Here is a 19,709-nt window from a genome sequence, read left to right as displayed (position 1 = left end):
CTCTTTCAAGTTTTTAAATATATACTTCCAGGTGCTCCCTTCTCAAATTTCTAGTACAGTAGTCTCCACTTACCCACAAGAGACACATTCCAAGACCTCCAGTGGATGCTTGAAACCTTGGATAGTCCTGAACCCTATATGTAAACACCCACATGAATTTCTTTTTCCGTCTTCATAATTTCATGGAAGAAGACTCATTCTTGCTAAGATCTACAGTAAGTTCAGCATGTCATTTTTTTTTTTCTTTCCTAACGTATTCAGTCAAAAACTTTCACCCTTCCACCTAAGGGAAGCTCTTTAACAACTCCTCTTTGGCATGCCTGCATTGCCAGCATCACCGCTCTTGCTCTTTGGGGCCATGAATAAGTAAAGTAAGAGTGACTGAAACACAAGCACTGTGACACTGTAGCAGCTGATCTGACAACCCAGCTGGCTACTAAGTAAGTGACTAACGAGCGGGAGGCACAGACCGTGGGGACAGGCTGGACAAAGGGAGGGTTCATGCCCTGGGCAGGATGGTGCCTGAGATCTTGTCATGCTACTCAGAATGGCATGCAATTCAAAACTACAAATTGTTTATTTCTGGAATTTTCCTTTAATATTTTTGAACTGTGGTTGACTGTGGGTAACTGAAACTACAGAAAGAGAAACCACAGATAAAAGGGGACTACCGTGTTCCCCTAGGGAGACCCTGCTTGATCTGTATCAAAAACTGTATCTTGTAGCTCCTTTAAATACAGAGGCTGATACGGCATGACTCTAACTAGACCCAATAATCACTATTACATATTCTGCAAGAAAACTTACTGAAAACCATTACTGCCCCCTCCCCCGCAAAAAAAAAAAACCCAAAAAATCTTCATTAGTAGTTAATGAATGGAAAAGCCATGGGGGAAAAAAAGAGAGGGTGTTTCCGAGATTGTGGATACATTTTACGGACGATCATCTCTTTGGCTTCTGTTTGTTGTTCTGTTCTTACAGCTAATTCCCTTGAGATGAGGTGTGTGGCGTTTTGAGGAGTCCCACCTTAGGCTGACGGTGCCCCTGGGTGGGGAGGACAGGATCGTGTGGCCGTGCTGTCTCTGCTCTCCTGTGCCCACTGGATGATGATGTGTTGGTGACACCTGGTAAATAAATACATGGAAGACAAAGTTGACGGGGCGGGTTCTCCACCCATGCATTGATTTAGCCTCTGCCATGCGGGCAGTGGTCGTCGGCCGTTAGAAGTAGAGATGAAATGCTTTCTTCACAGAGATCATATGTAGAATGAATGGGGGGGGGGGAATTGCTCATGGCAGAATTTGGATGCATTCCCAAACAGAAAAGATCCATCACCAACCACTATGTTAAAAATCTTTGTTATTCATGTCTATGCATTCCAAGTTGTCCATAAGACCATATTTTCACTTGCATAATATTTTAAACCTTAAAAGCATTTTTAAATTTCATTTAATCCTCATGAACGCTGTCAAGCAGGGCAAGTCTCATGATTCCCTTTTTAGAAGATGTAAACTACCTAGAGAGGTGAAGAGATTTATCTGAGATTACAGAGCTCATCAGTGACAGCGACACAACATGGTGCCTAAGCCTTCTGTGTGCTCTATTAGATCCATCACAACTACTAAATCAATAAATGTGTGTGTAAGTCATCCCAACAGCAGACTCTGGGGTCCAAATAAGAACAAATGCAAGAGGCAGAGCGCCTGAGCCAATCAACGTCTGCCGTCCGTGGAATACTGACCGGGCACTCACTCTGAGCCAGGCACGCTGACAACAGCTTTAATTTTCACTACGACCCTATACGATAAGTACTATCATTGCTCCCCATTTTATAGACAGGGAAACCAAGGCTGAGGAAGGTTAGTAACTTGCCCAAGGTCACAGCGCACGCGATGGCAGAGCCAGGGCTGTACCGCAGCTCTCCCTGATGCAGGGCGTGTGTCTAACCCTGCCACACTCTGCCTCTCAAGGCGTAAGAACAGGAGGGCCTCTGTCCTGGATCCCCCCTGGATTACACACTCTGCCCCTTTGCATCACCTGCTCCCATAAAACTAAGTATCTTCTCAGCTCCCGGAATTCTCAAAAGCTGCAAAAGAATTTTTCATAACAGGAGAAAAATGATGTTTCAATTAATTACATAGTATGGCCATATGTGGGAAAGCAGGTATTTAATAAATTTAAAAACTTAGTCACCTAGAAGCCAGCATGGTCATAGAAATACCATGTTTCCCTGAAAATAAGACCTACCCATAAAATAAGCCCTAGCAGGATCTGTAAGCATTTGCGTAATATAAGCCCTACCCTGAAAATAAGACCTAGTGATGGGCGTGGCTACGCAGAGTAGCCCCACAACCCATGCATTTTGTCGTTGCGGATTGGTAAAGAAGACAAACAGCCCTCCTCATCTGCCCCATGAGAGCTTTAATTGCTTGACATGAGAGATTGGGGCCAATGGTTCTAAAGGAAATAGAGTCGCAAGAAATTCAGGATGAAATTCAGGGTTTGGAGACCTATGATGATGTTCCAGAAGAAGACGGCTTAACTATATTTGAATAAATGTAGACTGTTGTACCATACTTAAAAAAAGTAACACATCCCCTAAAAATAAGCCCTAGGGTGTCTTCTTGAGGAAAAATAAATATAAGACCCTGTCTTATTTTTGGGGAAACAGGGTATCATTGCTAGTTAATAGTCACGGAGCATTCCTGAGACATACATAGAGCACTGGTTTTTCTCTAACAGGAACTAGTACTTTCTATTTTCTTTCCATGTAAAGGAATGCACATCAGTGTTATTTTCCTGGACATTAATTTAAATGCTGTAGTTTGAATGTCCCTTCTAAAACTCATGTTGAAATTTCATTGCCATTGCACCAGTATTAAGAGGTGGGACCTTAAAGGGATGAAAAGGCCAGAGGGCTCCATTCTCATGGGTGGGATCGGTGTCGCTGTAAAAGGGTGAGGCTGGCCCTCTCTCACCCTCTCACTTTCCACCATGTGAAGATGTAGCAAGAAGGCCCTCGCCAGATGCTGGCATTTTGATATTGGACTTCCCAGCCTCCAGACTGCTAGCCAACACATTTCAGTTCATTATAAACTATCTAGCCTACAGCATTCTGCCATAGCACAGAAAGAACTAAGACACTTAAAAAAATTATACAGGTGGGTAAAAACCTAACATTTTAAACTTTTGCCTTGAGTCTGAATTATTCTGTACCACTAGTCTTTCTGCCAAAGTTGGGTGGAACAAGGACCAGCAGATGTGACTGATATACAGAATTTTAAAAAATAAAAGCTTTTGGGAGGCTGAGGCAGGAGGCTCGCTTGAGCCCAGGAGTTTGAGGTTGCTGTGAGCTAGGCTGACGCCATGGCACTCTACCCAGGGCAACAGAGTGAGACTCTGTCTCAAAAACAAACAAAAAATCTTTGGAGTTCAGTGCATTCATTTTATGTATATAGATATGTAGGTCCTTCCAAGAGCAGAAGCCCCCTCACCCCCATCCCATATGGACTTGGTTTTGTATGGGATGCATACTAGAGGGGGTGAATACCTCAGATGCCCATGGCCACTGCAGATGATCTAGAACTGGCATCCTCAAATAATGGCCCGCCGAGGACATTTATCCAGCCCACTGGGTGTTTTTGCCACCACTGCCTATCCTGCTTAGCAGCCAACTCGTCCCAGGCCCACAGTGCGCATGTGTGGAATGTGTGCTGCACTCTCCAACGGCCCCCCCCAATGGTCTGGGGGACAGTGAATTGGCCCCCTGTTTAAAAAGTTTGAGGACCCCTGATTTAGAATATGTGCCTATGAATTGTTTTAAATTATCAGAGCAATAAAAATAAAAATTTAAAAACTACTGTAGACCTCATACAATCCTAAGAATACAGCATCATTTAAAGAACTGGAGTTCAGGTGACAAAACAGTGACACTACTTCCATCAGCTGGGGATAATGTGGAAGGTTCTAGACTGTAAAAAGTTGCCATAATCCTTGTACATGAGGTGATATGACCTTACTGGATGTTCTTCATTCAATAAATATTTTTAAGTACTTACTATGGACCAGGCATTGTTCTAGATTCTGAGGATACAGCCATGAACAAAATAAAGTCTCTGTCCTCAAAGAGCTTACATTCTAGTGGGGAGACAGACAGTAAACACAAACACAGACAAGATCATTTTAGTGATAAGTACCTGAATGAAATAAAATAGGATAATAGGCTAAAGTGTAATCAAAGGAGAGGACATTTATTTATTTAGGGAGCTGAGAGAAGGCCTCTTAAGGAGATTATCTTTTATCTCCAGGGAATTCCAGAGAAGGAGAAAGCAAGGGACAAAGGCCTCCAAGCACACAGAACCCCCATGGGGCCAGAGGGTGCTCTGGGAGGAGAGAAAATGGCAGAATCAGCTCATGCCTCTGAACTGCGTAAGGGATTTGAATGTTATTCTAAGTGCAATGGCAGCCACTGGAGAGTTTTTAAAAAACGAGACATCTGATTAGTGCTTTAAAAAGATCTCTTTGGCTCCTTGGGGAATGGATAGTGGGCAGCCTGGAAAGAAGCCCTGCAGACTAGTTAAGAGGCTTTTGCAGGATTCCAGGCACAAACATACCAGTGGTTTAGACCAGGTGTGGCGGTAGTCGTGGGAAGGGGCTGGATTCCTGTCTTTAGAGGCACAGCTGAGGACTTGCAGATGGATGGGATGTGAGATGAAGAAAACTGCAGATGCATCTTTAGATGAATGATGGAGGAGTCAAAGAGGAATCCTAGGTTCTTACAGAGTGGCTGGGGAGATGGTGGTGCCACGTACCGAGATGGGAAAACTGGAGAAGCACTGGGTTTGGTGGGTTGGGGGCGTGAAGAACAGGTTTTTGAAAATTCCATGAGCAGAGTTTGAGAAATATGGGTTGGTTTGAGAAATATGGCCTGTCCTAGTCCATTTTGTCCTGACATAAAAGAATACCTGAGGCTGCTAATTTATAATAAACAGAAATGTGTTTCTTACAGTTCTGGAGGCTGGGAAGTCCAAGGTCAGGGGGCTGCTTCTGGCAAGGTCCTTCTTGCCGCACCATCCCATAGTGCTTGAGAGAGGGCTGAACTTGTTTTTTAACATATATACCTTTGCAATAATATTAATCCATGAGAGTCCTGCCTTTATGACCTTTCTTAAAGGTCCCACCTTTCAACATAGTTGCATTGGGGATTAAGTTTCTAATACATGAGCTTTGGGGGAGACATTCAAACCACAGCGTAGTCCTACAGCAGGAATGACCCCTTCCAGAGCCTTTGTTCCTGCTAATGGCTCTCTTAACTCTGGAGTCTGGGTATGCACTTATGTGTGTAGCCTCTCCCCATCCCACAACAGATGTGGGTTTCCACAGGGTACAGCACAGCAAGAGACAGAGGACCCATTTCATACTTGGGTGTGTGGCTTTGCTCTGTGGGAGGCTCAATATGATTTGTGAGTTTTCCTTGAGACTTTAGATAGCAAGATAATCATTTTTTAGCTTCTTATTTTAGTTGGGGACAAGGGTGGGGAACTATTTATTCAGTGCTTGCAAATGTGAAAGATGGGCACCTAAGTTACTTATTACCTCTTTTCATCCTCACATCAAGCTTGCAAAATAAGTGACCTATAGCTGCATCTTGTAGATAAAGAACCTTAGGCTTTGAGCAGGGAAGTGGCCTGCACAGCATCCCAGAGGTAAAAGTAGCCCTAGCAGCAATTTACTGTGAGCCTGCTACATGAGCTGAGAACCTTCTGTATGTTAGCTAATTTAATCTTCACAACGGCCCTATCCTATCTATTGTTTCCATTTTATAGTTGAGGAAATGGAGAAGTTAAGTGCATGGTTCAGGCCACACAGCTAGTAAATGGCAGACCCAGGACTTGAACATGGCTGTCTGATACCAGCTAGCCTTGGAACTTACTTCTGAATGATGTCAAAACCCTGTCCTTTCCACTCTTCCATCCTGCCACATAATTAAGGGAAATAATATAGCTCTAAAATAAAGGTCTAAAAAGCATTATTTTGGCTCTCTTAGTGGTCTTTGTATTTTAATCTTTGTTTTATTTCCTAACCATTTCTATTTTATAGCATGTTTTATAAAGTATAGAATATACTTGGAAAATATTACATGATTATTTCTAAATAAATAAAATTTTTGGGCTATGTGTCCATAATTTGTCTACTTATTAGGTATGACCTCAGAAGACTTTAAAGAACTCTAAACTATTATAGTCTGTAAAAATTGGGGCTAATCTCTCCATGTGTTGAGAATATTTGTGTTATATGAATCAATGCTAAATAGGGAGTCTCCCCTTTCTCTGACCCCTGTTTTACAGGAATGGGACATGTCAAAGGTAGCAATCACCGTAAGTGCCCCATAATATTAGCCTATACCAGGCACTGTCTGAATAACACAATTCTACAAGGTGGTATTAGAGTAGAGGACATTACTTTACAAAGGCCACATGACTGGCTAGAGGTCATAATTCATAAATGCAAGAGCCAGGATTTGTAACTAAGTCTCACATCAGTGGAGTAATACAGGTGTTGTACGCTTCTGCAAATATGTTGCAGAAATATCTTCTTTGTGATTTTCTATCTCTCAAGAGGAAAAAAAAGATCTTTGGTTTGGTTTTAACCTCTTATGCTATTCTGAATCCTCCCACAAAGCATTATAAAAAAATAAAAACAAAAACAAAACAACAAAAAACCCAACCAGCTAAGCATCTAACAATTAAGCACTGCTCTCTCAGGTTTGGAGACCTTTCCCCACAGCCTGAAGCCTGGAACTGCCCTTGGGCTGCAGGCTGATTAGCTGCTACTTGCTTGTTGGGGGCTGCTACCTAATGAATGTTTGCATCCTCCCAAAATTCATATGTTGAAGTTCTAATCCCCCAGTGTGGCTGCATTTGGAGATTTAAGGAAGTAATTAAGATTAAATGTGGTCATGGCTGGGAGTGGTGGCTCTTGCCTGCAATCCTAGCACTCTGGGAGGCCGAGGCGGGCAGATTGCTCAAGGTCAGGAGTTCGAAACCAGCCTGAGCAAGAGCGAGACCCCGTGTCTACTAAAAATATAAAGAAATTAATTGGCCAACTAAAAAGATATACAAAAAGTTAGCCGGGCATGGTGGTACATGCCTGTAGTCCCAGCTACTCGGGAGGCTGAGGCAGAAGGATTGCTTGAGCCCAGGAGTTTGAGGTTGCTGTGAGCTAGGCTGACGCCACGGCACTCTAGCCCGGGCAACAGAGTGAGATTCTGTCTCCAAAAAAAAAAATCAAATGTGGTCATAATGGTGGGGCTCTGAGCCAACAGGATTAGCGTTATAAGAAGAAACACCAGAGGGCTGGTACACCCACCCATACGCGCACACTCGCTCGCTCTCAATTGTGCATACACAGAGGTTAGGCCATCTCCAAGCCAGGAAGAGAGCCTTCATCAGGAACTGAATTGGATGACACCTTGATCTTGGACTTCTAGCTTCCAGAACTGTGAAAAGATAAATTTCTGCTGTTTAAGCCACCAAGTCTATGGTATTTTGTTATGGCAGCCTGAGCTGATTAATAAAGAAGCCAAGAGCTCTCAGTTTTCTGCCATGAAAAGACAGAGAAAGAAATGGAGATAATTAGAAGAAAAGGTAGGTCCTTAGGGAAAAACTGGTCAAAGAAAGTTGTAATTAATGAGGGTCTCCATCTCACCCCTCTCCCCACAGCCTTAGGCTAGAAAAGACTGAACTTCCAGTTACATTTGTAAATATGCAGTTCAGCCTTCCTGGCTACACACCTCCGGGAAGAGGTCTTACCCTGGGAACTTATTAAAGCCCACCATGTTCAGGAAACCTACCATAGGCAAATGAGTAAATAAAATCCTGCAACCCTTGAGATTCCTCAGAAAGGAATTTTTCAAAGACTCGGGAGAAAAGTAAATCCTAATCAGGGTTGACAACCTCGGTGCATTTGTTTTGGAGTACAAAGAGAAAGGTGATTTTTTCTTAAAAAAATATGAAAACTGATAAATCCTTCAGTTTGGATACAGCTGAAGCCATCATTAATACTAATTCATTATAATTTAAAACTTTTTTTAGTCCTTCTATCTGAAAACCCTATTATGCCAGTTTAGAAGGTAGGAATTCACATGTTCTCAGGTTCCACCTGGCTCCTCGTTTTCTAGGGGCTGACCGGCACGCTTGGAGAATTCAGGGACAGTTGCTGGCACCCGGACAGTGGGCCTGTGACAGTCTTTTCTCTGTGTGGTGTGGACCGTCAGGAGCCAGCCCACCAGGAGAAGGAAGAGGACAAGCACCCACTTACTTTTTTTTAAAGCACTGATAGAGAGTTTAGCAACATAAAGAACATTCCTAGTTGTAATATTCTTGTTTTCCTGGAGTAGAACAAAAGCCTTTGAAAATACCACCGCCACCCTTATCTTACCTTCACATCGGAATGGCAAGCTTGACTAACTTAACAGTCTGAAGTCTTTGCTGAAACAGATTACATCACCAGAAAGACTGGAAATTTTCTGGTGAAAGAATAAATTAGAAGCTGGCATAGGAATAGCCAGTGAACCCAACCACCCTGTATACTTTCTGTCAAAGCTCTTGTCAAGAATACCCTAGGTAAACAGAGAGAGAGAGTGAAATCAGGGACTCTGAAAGAATCAAGGGTATTGAGATGAGGGGAGAGATAAACAGAGTGTACATTGCAGAATTTTAAACTTTCATTGTTGAAAAACAAACAATAGAAGGCATCCTGGGGTATCCTACTGTGTAAGACATTTAGGAACTGTGGAGGACATGTAGCTATTAATAGTAAAAACTATTCAGAATGATTTTTCTATACTTCAGAAGGAGATGGTTGAATTAAAAAAGCAAAGGGAAAAAAATAATCTGGTTTGGTTGGTCACAGAGGTAATTTGAAAAGAGAGTTGAACTGGGCTACTCTGTCTATAGGCTATGCTTGTCCTTATAGCCATGAACAATGTGGTGCATGCTCTTGAAAATTCTTCCCAAGTCAAAGGCAGGAGTTAACAGGATGCAGAAAAGCAGGTCTCCATAATCCTGGAATTGCAGCTGCCATTCTGGGTGAACACCAAAGGGTTTTCTCAAATGTAATATTGAGAGCCACTCTAGGTCTTTTCCTATCAAAGATAAAAGTCCCCAAAAGGACAGACTGTTAACCTCTAACACCCACGTCAGTGGATCAATGTTCTTGCTGGAAGCAAAACTAATACTGACATATCTAAACTGCTCTCTTCTAATGTCTACTAACAAGATAACTCTTGCAGAGCCCAGCAGTAGTTACTAGTATTCAGTGAAACAGGAAACTTTAATAATTACTCCAGATTCATGGTATTGTTTAAAAATCTTGTTTCAGGACTATTTTCTGGAAGCCACCATTTCCCAAATTGCTGCCAGCAGGATGCTTTTTATTGTTGGCTATTCCTCTATGAAGTTTAATAAATATTCATTGATAGAGCACCGCATAATTCATTCAGCCATTTTCATTTTTATCAGCTCCACAGAAGGCTTTAGACTTTGCTAGAAACCTCTGGGAGTTGCCAGTGGTTGACAATAAGAAGCTTTTGTGAGGTCTTTAGGGAGTGGGGAGGAGAAGAGAAAATAAGGTTAAGATCTGTTATCATATGACACTTTCTGAACCATATCAGGAGTGACACACCTCTGTAAGCATCAACAGTAGGCAGGTCTATGGCTACTCTATGATAAGCTAAAAAAGACCCAATATACTTCTAAATGAATGGTTAGGAATCAAGTTAATTCATGGTGATTTATCAGACAGCAACCATTTAATATGTCAAATCACTTCTTATGTACTACTTAAATCTGATTGCATATTTCAGAACTCATTTATTTTCAAATTATCCATCAGCATGGATTATGCAGACTTTGAAAGAAAAGAATGATTTCGATTTATTTTTTTTTTGAGCCTTCAAAATGACATACCTACAAAATAATAATTTCAAAGTAATAAATCTTATAAAGTTACTTATAATGATAAATACCATCTTTTCTATACAAAGTCTGAGTTTAGCTATTAATTTTATAGTCTTTTGGAAATAAATATACTACCTACACACACAAAAAATCTCAACATTTCTGAGTCGTTTATCAACAGTTGAAACTCTCTTCCAGTTTTCTAAAATACCAGTCAAAACACCTTTTTGCAGAGAAGCTGAGCTATAAGATACCATGCTGATGAGTTTACAAATATCACTTAAAAAATATAGCATTTCTGGCATTCTAACTTTTCTCTTTTTCTTGCATGTTTCTTTAATTTGTTCTCTAAATTTATTCTAAATAGGCTTTGACCAGATTTCTGGCTTTTTTGTTTTTCTACTTACTGGAATGCCTGTGAAAGTGACTGGAGGAGACTGCCAGGAAATGCTGAAGCTGCTGCCATTGGGGGTGAACTTGGCCGATCCTGGAATGGTCACAGGGGGTGTGGCCTGTTAAATAAAAAACAGAGAAAGCTGTTGTGAAGGAACATTTTCCCTTGGAGCCTTAAGCCCTCATTACCAAAGGAGGGCCTCAGAAGTGGTTTCAAATGTATTAATAACTTAGACAAATTGTATAACAGGAGGAGATTAGACAGGGTCAAAGAGAATAGCTAGAAATAAACTTCATATATATATATATATATATATATATATATATATATATATATATATATATAAGCTACCTATCCAAAGTATAAAAGTAGTTTTTGATTGCTAATATTGGAAAAGAAATGTCATTAACATATAAATATACCTATTTTATTATCCCTGTGAGATACAATTCCTATCATATTGGGAAATATACAGTTTTATACTGTGATGGTGGGTGTGTAAATTAGTACATCATTTTGGGAGGCTAATTTGGCAATATGTGTCAAAATTCTCATTCTGTGTATTGATATTCCACTTCCAGGAATTCATTCTAAGGAAATGGACACAAGGATGTTCATTGCACAACCATATACTATTAAAATAACTGGAAACAACACAAATGCCCAGTAATAGGGAAAGAGGTCATATTAAGTCATTAAATATGAAATGTCTGATTTTGAATCAAAAGTTTTTATTATATCTCAAACAAGAAGCAGTACAATTAATCAAAGTATGCGCCTAAACTATCGACACAGTTTTGCCATCTTAATGGTAGATTTTTATGCCAGCAGTGAAGAAGCCTGGAGAGTGAATGGCGATGAAATCACAACAGGAGTTTTCCACAGCTTGTTGAGAATTGAGTATTTTTCCTTGCAAGAAGCGGTCCAAAGCCTGGAAGAAGTGGGAGTCAGTTGGTGCAAGGTCTGGTGAATATGGTGGATGACAGAGAGTTTCTAAGTCCAACCTCTGTAGTTCAAGCAGCATTGTTTGTGTGACATGTGGTCCAGTGTTGTCTTACCAGAGGATTGGTCTGTTTCTATTGGCCAATCTTGGCTGCTTAATCAAAAGCATCCTCATCATTTCATCCAATTGTTGCAGTAGACATCTGCTGTAATGGACTGGCCAGGTTTCACAAAGCTGTAGTGGATAATATCAGTGCTGGACCACCAACCAGACATCGTAGCTTTTGTTTGATGGAAGATTCCATTTTGGACTGTGTTTCAGCACTTTATTTTCATCTAACTATTGTGCCAAGTGCTTGCGATTGCCAAAAAGAATCCATTTTCATCACATGTAACAATCCAGTGTAGAAATGGTTCACCTTTGTGTCATGACAGCAAAGAGAGGCAAGCTTTGAGCTGATTTCTCTTCTGCTGCTCGTTTAATTCACGTGGCCCCCATCTCCCAGCATCTTTACCTTGCCAAGTTGTTTCAAATAGTCCAATGTTGTTGGAATAATAATGTCAAACCTTGCTGCTAATTCACGCATAGTTTGAGATGGATTCGCTTCCACTATAGCTTTCAGCTCGTCATTATGCACCTTGGTCTCAGGTTACCCACGTGGCTCATTTTCAAGATTAAAATCACCAGAATGGAACTTCTCAAACCATTGGCGTGCTGTGCGTTCATTAGCCACATCCTTCAGCAACACTTCATTGATTCGAGTTGTCTGTGCAGCTTTAGTTCCACGATGGAACGCATATTCAAAAATAACACAAATTTTTGATAATCACAAGCCAAACTGTGTATTTGAATGACTGAAGATGCACCTTCGCAATAAAAATAAAACAAGAAGTGTCAAAGTGAAATGTCAGAGAGATCAATTGTCAAACTTAGTACTTTAAGGACATCAGCCATTTCATACTTATTAATATAAGAAACTCAAACAACTCAACAGCAGAAAACCAAATAATCCCACGAAAAATTGGGCAAAGATCTGAATAGATGTTTCTCAAAAGAATACATAGAAATGGCCAATAGGTACATGAAAAAATGTTCAATATCACTAATCATCAGGGAAATGCAAATCAAAACCACAGTGAGATACCATCTTACCCCAGTTAGAATGGTTACTATTAAAAAGATAGAAAAATAACAGATGCTGGTGAGGATGCAGAGAAAAGAGAACATTTATATACACTGTTGGTAGGAACGTAAATTAGTACAGCCATTATGGAAAACAGTATGGAGATTTCTCAAAAAACTAAAAATAAAACTACCATACAATCCAGCAATCCTGGATATCCAGCAATACTGGATATTTATCCAAAGGAAAGGGAGTCAGTATATCAAAGGGATACCTAAACCCCCAAGTTTATTGCAGCACTATTCATAATAGCAAAGATATGGAATCAATCTAAAGGTTTGTCAATGGACGAATGAATAAAGAAAATGTGGTATATTGGCCGGGCGCGGTGACTCATGCCTGTAATCCTAGCTCTCTGGGAGGCCGAGGTGGGCGGATTGCTTAAGGTCAGGAGTTCAAAACCAGCCTGAGCGAGACCCCGTCTCTACTATAAATAGAAAGAAATTAATTGGCCAACTAATATATATAGAAAAAATTAGCCTGGCATGGTGGTGCATGCCTGTAATCCCAGCTACTTGGGAGGCTGAGGCAGAAGGATTGCTTGAGCCCAGGAGTTTGAGGTTGCTGTGAGCTAGGCTGACGCCACAGCACTCACTCTAGCCCGGGCAACAAAGTGAGACTATGTCTCAAAAAAAAAAGAAAAGAAAATGTGGTATATGTACACAATGGAGTACTATTTGGTCATAAAATGGAATGAAATCCTGTCATTTGCAGCAACATGGATGGAACCAGAGGTCATTATGTTAAGTGAAATAAGCCAGGCACAGAAAGACAAACATATGTTCTGACTCACATGTGGAATCTGAAAGAATTGATCTCATGCAGGTAGAGAGTAGATTGACAAGTTACTAGAGGTGGAGAAAGATGTGGGCATGGGGGGGATGAGTGAGGTTTGTTAATAGGTACAAACATACAGTTAAAAGGAATAAGATCTAATGTTCAACAGAATAGGGTGACTAAAGTTAACAACATATTTTCTATTTCAAAATAGCTAGAAGGACGGGCTTGAAATGTCCCTAACACTTTAAATGTCCTAAGTACTGACTTGATCAGTACACACTCTCTGCATGTAACAAAATATTACATGTACCCCATAAATATGCACAAATATTATGTATCAATTAAAATGCTTTACTGAAGAAGACTCATTGGCATGGGAAAATGTTCATGATATACTAAGTAGAAAACACAAAGCATGGTAAAAACAGTACCACAATAGATCCCTTTTAAAATAGCTATATATATAGACAGAGAACAAAATCTTGAAGGACATACAAAAAATATCAACCAAGGGGCTCTCTGGAATTAGGGATGAATTTTCATTCTTTGCTGCATTTTTAATATTTTCAATGCTGAACATTTACAATATCTATCAACAGAAAAGTCCCAATATCATCAAGGGTCCTTCCCAAATGGGAAGAACCTGCTAGATCACCTAATGTGTGTTCCAACTCTCTCAATATATAGATGAGCAAAATGACCGAATTAAGTTGGTTCAAGCCTGTGATCTCTGACCAAAGTGCAATGCTGAAAAATACAAATGAATTAGTTATAATAACATTTATTGTACCAACTACTCATTAGCTTTATTTCACTGTTCTTGAGTTTAAGTTTGCTACATCAGTGGCTGAATTCTTGCTATAGGTTTAGTTTTTCTAATTACAATATATTTTCTAGTGACACTGGTTTTGTAATTGGCACCACTGGAAAGTATTTTGGCAATACATAGCAAAAGCCATACATTGCTTAATCATATCATATCGTCTAACTCAATAATTATTTTTTTGAAAATTTAAAGAAAAAAAATAAAAGCTGAAGGCACAGAGATATTCATAGTGGAGTTATTAATGATGGAAAAATGGATTAAAAAGTAACAATATGAATGATTACAATAATTTTGTGTTTCAATTTAATTGGATACTATTCAGTTATATGGAAGGGTTTTTTTTTTTTTTATAAAACAAGGGTGGGAGAACACCCTTTATAATTATGTAAAGGAGATTTTTGAAAGTTATATAAGATAGTTAAGAATTATGGAAAAAATGTTTTCTTAAAATTTGAATGTATTGAGGGGAAAAAAAGGAGTTTTAACCATGTCCTGAATTTGCAGGATTTGTCCCTATGGTCTCCTTGGACTTTAGCATGACTCAGAATCCCCTGGAGGGCTTGTCACCACACAGAATGCTGGACTCCATCCCCAGCTTCTGATCCAGTAGGTTGCAGGGGCCCCAAGAATTTACATTTCTAACAAGCTCACAGGTGATGCCAATGCTATGGATCTGGGAAACACTGAAAACTACTGCTCCAATCTGAGAGGTTTAATTACCCATTTAGAAGGCAAGGCATGACGTCCCACACTTGGGGTACAGTGATTATGTCACTGTCCCCAAGCTTTCCCATGCTCACCTGTTCATTTCTTCTATTTTTTATTTAACACACACATGTAATGTGCCAGGCACCTTTCTGGGGCCTTCCCAATGTTAAGGATTTTAATCCTCATACCTACCTCTAAGGGACTGGATCTGCAGTCAGCACTGAGGAGTCTGAGAGTAACCTACAGGGAACCCAACTGTGCGAGACCTTGGTTTTAAAAGGAGAAAAAGAAAGAGAAACGAAGCCGCTAGGTTGCAGGGTGTGGTACTGTTTTTCTACCGAGTTATCTTTTACTCACAGGCCAGATGGCTACTGCTTTTGGTCAAGGTCAAAGTGATTACGCTCACGTCCCCTGCAAGTCACCTGGTAAGCATGGTCGGTGTGCACGAGGTAGAGGGTGGTGGGAGCTGAGCGGCTCAAGGGCGTCATCAGTTTAGTCTCGGTTTTGGCACAAGGAGTTTCTGTTCGGCTTGAGTCTGGGATGGGGAAAGTAGGAGGTGAAGCCAGGGACTGGGAAGGTGAGACCGGGGCCAGGCTGCTCAGTCCTTCGGCCACTGAGTCTGTGTTGAGCTTGATCTCAGTGTAGTAAAAGTCCTCTTCTCCATCGCTGTAGTCAGAGTCCCCAACACGCCTAGCACAGAGACAGCAAAACAATCATACTAAGCCAATCTGGTTTTTTTTTTTTGTCTTGAAATCTCGCACACGCTATTTACCTCTGTCTAGAATGCTTTTCCTCTCTCTCATCTGCCTGGAAAACTCATGCTTATCCTATATGACACTCAACTGTCAACTTCCAGAGAAGCCTTCATGACCTCTTAAAGCGATTCACTTATTCATTCATTCATTCAATCAACAATTCAACAACAAATTATCGAGACTCTATTATGTCCAGGCACCGTTCTAGGGTCTCTTGATATCACAGTGAACAAAGCATAGACCCTGCCCTGATGGAACTTTTAGTCTAGTGGGGGAGGCAGACTAGGAACCCATAAAGAAATAGATATTTAATATATCGGGTGTTGATAAGTCCCAGAAAGAAAAATTGAGCAGTAAAAGAGTGACCTTGATCAGGGAAGTGATTGGGGGGGAGGGCACTATTCAGGGGAAGCCCCTTGAGGAGGTGACATCTGAGCAGAGACCTGCCTAAATGAAGCGCGGGAGAGACCATGCTGGAACCCTTGGGAAGATCGTATCAGGGAAGAGCGACATGGAGCCCCCAGGTGGGCAGGCCTGGTGTTTCCCAAGGAGGCGGAGAGGCCAGAGGCTGGAGCTCAGGACACAAGGGAGTGATGAGAAGAGCAAGGACCACACAGAGGCCACATCACGTAGGGCTTTGTAGCCCACGGCAACGGCTTAGCTTATAATCTGAATGTGCTGGGAGCCACTGGGAATTTTGAGAAATCTAACTTACTTTGAAAAGAAATATCCAAATCACTATGGATATTGTGTAGAAAACAGAGGGCAGGAGGGCAAGAGCAGGAGCAAGAAGCCACGGAGGAGCTGTTGTCTGCAACAATCCAGATGAGCAGTGACGGGGGCCGGGCGAGGGCCACCACCTCAGAAGTGATGAGAAATCACGTTCTGGATGTATTCTGAGGGATAGGAGTTAAGGTTTAACTCCTAACAGCTACTTCTCTGCGTTCTCTTTGAAGTGTGTTCATCCTTTAGTTAATTAACTGCCATCTTTTTGTAATTCTTTTAATCCCTTTATTGCCTCACAGTGATGGTGATTCTCCAGGGATGTCACATGTTCATCTTTGTGTCACATATCACAGTACTTGGATAGAGTAGATACCTACTAAATGTTGAACGAAGGAATGAATGAATGAACGAAAGAAGCTGAGGTTGCAGCATGGTGATTAAGAGCATGGATTCTGGGCTTGGACTTCCTAGGTTCAAATCCTGACTCCGACACTTTCTAGCTGTGTGTGTGTGTGTGTGTGTGTGTGTGTGTGTGTGTGTGTGTGTGTGTGTGTGTGTGTGTGTGTGTAATTTTGGTAGCCTCTGCATAGCTTCTGTGCCTCAGTTTCTTTATTTGTAAAGTGATTGTTGTGAGGATGAAGCGAATAAATATAAAGTGCTTAGAAATATACCTGACACATAATAAGCACTACATAAGTGCTTATTAAATAAAAACAAGGACAATGTCGGAAGGTCTTAATTTTTACCATCATCAGGAAAAGTGTCTTTGGGTGCTTTCAAAGTTCTTCCTCCTGGGACATGCAACATTGTACTTTTGCACAGAAAGTTTCGAGTAAAATAACTATCCGTGACCTCAGAAAACATTTATTAGATCTGCTAATTTCTAGAGAAGAGGTGCACATCTAACGACCTGGTCATAGATGCATCCAGTGGTAGCAGCAGATCATGGACTCAGAACAAACCTTTCCTGATTAATGATCCCTATGTAGAACCTAAAATAAAAATCCACCCCCTGCCTCTCCCCAGGCCTTTCTGGCTTGTCCTTGGCTAGTTCCATTTCCCCTGAGCTCTCAGGGCTCTCAGGCTGAGGCATCTGGGAGGTGTCTCTGTACCATATCAGGTCTGGCGGGCTTGGCTTTCAGACCAGCATACCATTAAAGACCCCAGAGAGTGGGATGAAGAATGAGCGTCTGTTCTATTCCTGTCTCCACTTCCTTTCCAGTTAAAGGCTGGCTGAGTTGCTGCTGGCTGCCAAGTGCTACTAATAGACACACAGGCCTGGAGGAGACTGTGTGTCCTACATGGGGAGAAATCAGGACCAGCCCCTGGTATACGAGAATGGAGTGAGATTTAAGAGGAAAACAATGTACTTTTTATACTGGCAAGGTGTGCACTGAAGCTACATCAGATGCAAGGACGTCTCTTCTTTGGGCCTTGACGTGCTTCCTTCCTCACCTCCCCCACAACAGCCAATAGTCATTAAAAATGTCCCATCATCCTAGAGTCTTGCAACTGAGCTCAAGCACTGAGGCAGAGGCACATTCTCTCTTCCAGTCCATGACAGAGCTCGGGCCCCAGGCTTCATAAACATAGACTGCCTGTGCAGTCCTGCCAACCCAGGCCTGTTCCTGCGTGGTGGCTGGCAGGGCTGTGAACCAAAATTCACCAAGGCAATTCTAGAAGCACATCAGTAAGAAGGGGGTCTTAGGGAAGCAAATAAAGTGGCTGCATTTTGAACTCCACCCACTGTGTGAGCACCCCGGGAGCTCAGAGGAAAATCACGTGGTGCCACTTACAGTCTATCAATGCACATACACAGCATGTGCTTCTGAGTGGGGCTGAATAGGATTCCATTTTCTGGGCAGGCATACTTTAAAACAAATACTCTACCTCTTGGCCATAGCTTTGGGAAGATCTTTCGAAATCTTTAAATAACTGAGTGGTTCACATTGTGAATTGTCTGGACAACGAGATTTGAGGGGAGACACTACAGGCTTTCCTTCCCCGAAGGTTTGAGGAACAGGAATGAGGGCGTTCTGCCTGCAGGTATTTCAACGTGGCATTTCTTAGACATGAAGGTGGACCCTCTGGCTAGGTGAGCAGAAGCCCTGCCTTGCTGGGCCACATTCCAGTCCTTGGTGACCTTCTGGGTGCTCTGGAAGGCTCTGGTGTATCCCCAAATATCAGCCTGAAGGGTTAGAGAGGTAGATCCTGTTTCTCTCCAGTTACTGATAAAGCAATCGTCACAGATTAGCAACATTACCTTAGAACCTGTTTTTACCTTCTGTCTATACCACTTGTTATGGACGATGCATCTCCTAAATTTCTCCCTTGCTGGGTAAAGTGACTATTTCGTTTTACTTCTCTACACTTATCTTGTTGAAAGGACTCTTCTGTGTCCAAGCATGCTGGTGCTTGGTCATGCATTTGTGTTTGCCTATGAACACTGGTGATGGCTTATGGCCTCTCAAGGTCCCTTCTAAGTCCCAGCTCCCTGGGTGACAGCTCAAGACTGCTGGACCATCACTGCCCCCATGGGGTGACCCCTAACCACTGTGGCTCCTGAAGATTCTTTTTATCTTTCCTTTAGAAAGGTCGTTATATCATACGAGGAAAAGTGTAGATTTTCACAAATAAAGGGCTTATTTAAGCAAAATAAAGGGATCGAACCAGATCATCAGGATTTGTAAGAATAGCAGCAGCAGCACCAGCAGAATCGATTGGTATGATTCTTCAACCCTATTTAGGCTATACATGCCTTTGAGGCTCAAAGTCCTGTATATTCTCCATGGGAAAAAGAAATGCACATTTCATTTTACAGATCATTTCAGGGGGTTCAAGGACCCCCTTGGAGTCCAACCACAGATTCCAAGTGAGGAACCCCTACCCTAGTGTTTTATACTTTACAACTACCTCTCACTTTTGTCTTTGGCCTTCACCCATCACTCTGCAGAGCTGACATTATCACTCATTTTCAGAGGGAACTGGGCTCAGAGCAATGACTCAGTAAGTAAACTTGGGAGGCTTTAAGGTGTTAAACCCTTGTTCTTCACGCTGTGCCGCGGTGGCCTATGTTAGCTGCAGTGGCCATCTTTCTAGAAATTAGCAAGACCAACCCATCCCAGCATCCAGAACTTCCAAGGCACAGTGTGGTGTGCAACTTCTGAGTGCAGGTGGCCCCAGACTGAACTGACAGAGACGACAAGCAGCTCTGAAGGGAGGGACGTCTCACCCCAGATGGATGGTCCGGATGTGTTTCTGGATACCTGCCGCAGTGCTCAGCACCTTCCCACAGTTTTTCCAGAGGCATTTGAACATCACCTTCATGGAGTTCTATAAAGGGGAGAGTAAGTTACATTAGCATGAAAACTATTTTCTCTCGATCTTTTCTTTCTGTCATCACAACATACTTTTTCCTTCATTAGAAAAGTAACA

At 41.7% G+C, this 19,709-nt stretch overlaps 1 protein-coding gene across 1 annotated transcript in view; it reads right to left on the bottom strand.

Annotated features, from left to right (window-relative positions):
• The window catches only part of ZNF704 (zinc finger protein 704), a 224,017-nt gene that overhangs the window by 13,002 nt on the left and 191,306 nt on the right, over positions 1 to 19,709 (bottom strand). The window contains exons 5-8 of the mRNA XM_012739991.3: positions 19,507 to 19,607; positions 15,216 to 15,483; positions 10,367 to 10,471; positions 1,027 to 1,124 (exon numbers count right to left, since the gene is read on the bottom strand). Of these exons, the coding sequence (XP_012595445.2) occupies positions 1,027 to 1,124; positions 10,367 to 10,471; positions 15,216 to 15,483; positions 19,507 to 19,607 (572 nt within the window). The remainder of the gene's footprint in view (positions 1 to 1,026; positions 1,125 to 10,366; positions 10,472 to 15,215; positions 15,484 to 19,506; positions 19,608 to 19,709) is intronic.

This window comes from Microcebus murinus, chromosome 7 (assembly GCF_040939455.1).
Source record: "Microcebus murinus isolate Inina chromosome 7, M.murinus_Inina_mat1.0, whole genome shotgun sequence".
NCBI lineage: Eukaryota > Metazoa > Chordata > Mammalia > Primates > Cheirogaleidae > Microcebus > Microcebus murinus.
This window is presented reverse-complemented; position numbering and strand designations above follow the sequence as displayed.